Source organism: Penaeus monodon, chromosome 38, assembly GCF_015228065.2.
Source record: "Penaeus monodon isolate SGIC_2016 chromosome 38, NSTDA_Pmon_1, whole genome shotgun sequence".
NCBI lineage: Eukaryota > Metazoa > Arthropoda > Malacostraca > Decapoda > Penaeidae > Penaeus > Penaeus monodon.
In genome coordinates, this window is record NC_051423.1 from 8,641,335 (window position 1) to 8,646,334 (window position 5,000).

Below are 5,000 nucleotides of genomic sequence, written 5' to 3' on the forward strand. Positions count from 1 at the left end.
CTCTTTTTTTATTGCATAATTCTTTAAAAATGGCGCCGTTCATTCGCCGTGGGAGCAAGGAGGCAGAAGGGGATAGAGGGGGAGGGGTAGTGAGGGTAAGGGGTAGGTGGAGGGGGGGGTAGTCAGGTGTAGGTTGGGGGAGGGGGAAAGCGAGGAGGCAGGAGGGAAAGGGAAAGGGGAGGAGGGGACAGAGGAGATGTAGGGGAGGAGGGAAAGGAGGGGAGTTAGGGTAGTGGGGCGGGTGTGTTGCGGTGTAGGTTGGGGGTATTGGGGGGGTAGTAGGTGTAGGAGGGCGGGGTGTTGTCAGGTGTAGGTTGGGGGGGGGGGGGTAGTCAGGTGTAGGTGGAGGGGGTTTACAGCAGAGGGTGGTTGGTCAGGGGGCTGGAGAGTGGGGGGGGGGGTGGAGGGAGGAGACGGTACATGGTTAAGGGGAAAGGGGGGGGGGATGGCCCATAGTTAGGGAAAAGGGGAAGGAGGTGTGGATGATGGGGTTGCAAGAAGGTGTGGGTGATGGAGTTGCAAGGAGGTGTGGATGATGGGGTTGCAAGGAGGTGTGGATGATGGAGTTGCAAGGAGGTGTGGATGATGTGGTTGCAAAGAGGTGTGGGTGATGGAGTTGCAAGGAGGTGTGGATGATGGGGTTGCAAAGAGGTGTGGATGATGGGGTTGCAAGGAGGTGTGGATGATGGAGTTGCAAGGAGGTGTGGATGATGGGGTTGCAAGGAGGTGTGGATGATGGGGTTGCAAGGAGGTGTGGATGATGGAGTTGCAAGAAGGTGTGGATGATGGGGTTGCAAGGAGGTGTGGATGATGGGTTGCAAGGAGGTGTGGATGATGGGGTTGCAAGGAGGTGTGGATGATGGGGTTGCAAGGAGGTGTGGATGATGGGGTTGCAAGGAGGTGTGGATGATGGGGTTGCAAGGAGGTGTGGATGATGGGGTTGCAAGGAGGTGTGGATGATGGGGTTGCAAGGAGGTGTGGATGATGGGGTTGCAAGGAGGTGTGGATGATGGGGTTGCAAGGAGGTGTGGATGATGGGGTTGCAAGGAGGTGTGGATGATGGGGTTGCAAGGAGGTGTGGATGATGGGGTTGCAAGGAGGTGTGGATGGATGCAGGGGTGGGTGTGGAGGGTTGCAAGGAGGTGTGGATGATGGGGTTGCAAGGAGGTGTGGATGATGGGGTTGCAAAGAGGTGTGGATGATGGGGTTGCAAGGAGGTGTGGATGATGGGGTTGCAAGGAGGTGTGGATGATGGGTTTGCAAGAAGGTGTGGATGATGGGTTTGCAAGGAGGTGTGGATGATGGGGTTGCAAGGAGGTGTGGATGATGGGGTTGCAAGGAGGTGTGGATGATGGGGTTGCAAGGAGGTGTGGATGATGGGGTTGCAAGGAGGTGTGGATGATGGGGTTGCAAGGAGGTGTGGATGATGGGGTTGCAAGGAGGTGTGGATGATGGGGTTGCAAGGAGGTGTGGATGATGGGGTTGCAAGGAGGTGTGGATGATGGGGTTGCAAGGAGGTGTGGATGATGGGGTTGCAAGGAGGTGTGGATGATGGGGTTGCAAGGAGGTGTGGATGATGGGGTTGCAAGGAGGTGTGGATGATGGGGTTGCAAGGAGGTGTGGATGATGGGGTTGCAAGGAGGTGTGGATGATGGGGTTGCAAGAAGGTGTGGATGATGGGGTTGCAAGGAGGTGTGGATGATGGGTTTGCAAGGAGGTGTGGATGATGGGGTTGCAAAGAGGTGTGGATGATGGGGTTGCAAGGAGGTGTGGATGATGGGGTTGCAAGGAGGTGTGGATGATGGGGTTGCAAGGAGGTGTGGATGATGGGGTTGCAAGGAGGTGTGGATGATGGGTTTGCAAGGAGGTGTGGATGATGGGGTTGCAAGGAGGTGTGGATCATGGGGTTGCAAGGAGGTGTGGATGATGGGTTTGCGTGGGGAGTGGAGACGGTGCGTCGTCAGGAAAATGGGGAAGGGGGGGAGGCTGGATGGTGTGGGGAGGAGATGACGCATGGCAAGGGGATGACAAGGGGTTAATGTGGGGTTGAGGAAGAGGCTTAGAAGGGCGTCCAGATTATGAGTAAGTTTGATTCTGTTCTGGGCTGGGGAAAAGAGGTGCCCGCCGAGTGGAGTTTTCTCTCCCTTTCTCTTTCTCTCTCCTTTTCTCTCCCTCTCTCTCTCTCTCTCTTCTCTCTCTCTCTTTCTCCTCTTCTCTCTCTCTCTCTCCTTTTCTCTCTCTACTTTTCTCTGTCTCTCTCTCTCTCTCTCTCTCTCTCTCTCTCTCTCTCTCTCTCTCTCTCTCTCTCTCTTTCTCTCTCTCTCTCCTCTGTCTCTCGTACGTATGGTTCTGTGTGTGTGTGTGTGTGTGTTTGTGTGTGTGTGTGTTTTTTAATCACGTATATATGTATATATTACGATTGTATAATTTTGCTTGCATATATCTGTGCCTGTATGTGTACGTTTGTATATGTGTACATATGCGTGTATGCAAATTAAATCTTAAACGCTGCACTCACACACACATACACACTTACCTGTACTCTAACACCCAGTCTTGGCGAACAAGCGACCTGGTTAATTAGAGACATAAATGGATTATCAACAGAATTAAGATGATGAATACGTGAAGGCAGGGGGGGGAGAGAGAAGGGAGAGTGGGCGAAGGGGGGGGGGAGGCATAAAGTGGAGGAGGGGATGAAGAGGCGAGAAGAAGGGGGATAAGGAGGAGGGGGAAGGTAGAGAGGGGGAGAGGGGGATAAAGAGGGTTCGGAGGATATAGGTGGAGAAGAGGAGGGAGAAACGAAGAGCGAGAGGAGGAGGAGAGAGAAGAAGAAAAGCTAAAGAGGGAGGAAGGAAAAAGTAGAGGAGTAGAAGAGAAGAGAGAGAAAGGGGAGAGGGAGCAAGAGTAAGGGAAGAAGGGAGGAGAGAATAAGAAAGGAAAAGGGAGTGAGGAGAAGGGAAAAAAGAAGTTTCAGAGAGAAGGAATGAGAAGGAGGGAGAAAAAGAGTGACAGAGAAGGAAAGGTGGGGGAGGAGGGGCTAGCAAGGGAAGAGAAAAGAGAGAAAGGCGTGGATAGAGGGGAAGAGGAAGGAGAAATGAGGAGGTATTCACATGTGAGGGAGCGAGAGGTGTTGGTAATGAGTGAGGCATTGAAGAAACGATGCGAACCAGCGAGCGAGCGATGAATAAGTGACTCAATGATTGTGAGTGAATTGCGGGAAAGGGAAAGGGGGGGAGGGAGGGGGAGGGGGGAGAACGGAGGAGGGAGGGGGACAGAGGAGAATGGAGGAGGGAGGGGGACAGAGGAGAATGGAGGAGGGAGGGGGAGAGAGGAGAACTGAGGAGGGAGGGGGAAAGGGAAAGGGAGGAGGGAGGGGGAGAGAGGAGAACGGAGGAGAGAGAAAGAGGGAGGGGAAGGAAGGAGGAGGGGAAAGAATGGACGAGGGATGGGAATGGAAAACGCAAGAGAGGGGAAGGAAGGAAGGGGAAGAGAAAGGAAGAGAATGGGCGAGGGAAGGGAGGAGAGAACGTAAGAAGAAGGGGGGGAGGAGTGGGGGAAAGAGGGAAAGCGGAGGGAGGGAGTGGGGGAAATGGAAGAGGGATAAGGGGAGAAAGGAGAAAGAAGGAAGGGAGGGAGGGAGAAAGAGAATGTGCGAGATAAGGGAAAGAAGAACGCAAGAGAGATGGAAAGAGAAGAGAGGAGAGAGAAAATTTGTGAGAGGAGAAAGAGAGGGAGAAAAAGAAAGGAAGGAGGGAAGGAGAGAATAAGCGAGAGAGGGAGAGGAAAAGGTGGAGATAAGAAGAAAGAGAGAAAGAAGTGGAAGAGGGAAGAACCTAAAAGAAGAGGAAGGAACGAAGGAATAGGGAGGAGAAAGGAGAGACAGAGAGAGAAAAACAAGGAGAAGGGAGGGAGGGAGAGGGAGAGGAGAGGAGTGGAGAAGGGGAGAGGGGAGTGAATAACGAGAAGCGACAGACGAAGCGTAAATAAGTGAATAATCCGCTGGCGCGACTGGAGTGTCGAATGTACGCGGGAAAGCTATCAGGGTTCTGTAAATCATTGGATCGGATGTAATTCGCGCCGATGGGGAGGAGGAAGAGGAGGAGGGGGAGGAGGAGGAGGAGGAGGAGGAGGAGAAGGAGGAGGGGGGAGGAGGAAGGGGAGGAGGAAGAGGAGGAGAAGGGGGAGGAGGAGGAGGAGGAGGAGGAGGAGGAGGAGGAGGAGGAGGAGGAGGAGGAGGAGGGGGGGAGGAGGAGGAGGAGGAGGGAGAGGAGGGGGAGGAGGAGGAGGAGGAGGAAGAGGAGGAGGAGGAGGAGGAGGAGGAGGAGGGGGAGGAGGGGGGGAGGAGAAAGAGGAAGTGGTGACGGTAGCGAAGGAGGAATAGGAGAAAGAAGAGAAAGAAGAGGTGAAGGAGGAAGAGGAAGAGGTGACGAGAATGGAGGAGGAATGGGTGGAAGAGGGGGAGGAGGAGGAAGAGGAGGTGGAGTAGATATGAAGGACGGTCTATCGGGGTGGTGGTGGAGGTGAAGGCAAAGAGGGGGAAGGAGCCAGAACCACACAACCATGCAACCACCGGAGTTTCTCGCTAGATAAATAGATAACAGACACAAACAACCAAACAGACACAACCTGACACAAAACCAAGCAACCACACAATGAGATCGACGGAACCATAATAAAAGCGGCTCCTATGCACAAATTCTGCCAACCTAACAGATTCAACCACAAACCCATGCAACCACACAAGGATATCGAAGGAACCACAACGAATGCAACCTGCAATCTATCAACACATCTACCCAATCAACGTAAAGAAGGAATCATTAACCGCCAGAGTTGATCACCTTCGGCTTAACCTCCCCCCCCACCCCGTCCCCGCCCCCGCCCTCATCACCGTGGGGACTAATTGGCCCGGAAACTAATCTTCACAGACTCTTAAGAGCCTGGGAAAAACGGCAAACTTAATGGTGATTTTGCGTTTTTTTTTTTTTTACCATTTT

The 5,000-nt window shown here is 53.4% G+C and overlaps 1 protein-coding gene across 1 annotated transcript in view; it reads right to left on the reverse strand.

The window, feature by feature from the left end:
- LOC119596685 (leucine-rich repeat extensin-like protein 3) overlaps window positions 1-5,000 on the reverse strand; it is a 22,139-nt gene that overhangs the window by 4,281 nt on the left and 12,858 nt on the right. The window contains exons 3-4 of the mRNA XM_037946016.1: window positions 2,537-2,572; window positions 496-2,058 (exon numbers count right to left, since the gene is read on the reverse strand). Coding sequence (XP_037801944.1) covers window positions 496-2,058; window positions 2,537-2,572 — 1,599 coding nt within the window. The remainder of the gene's footprint in view (window positions 1-495; window positions 2,059-2,536; window positions 2,573-5,000) is intronic.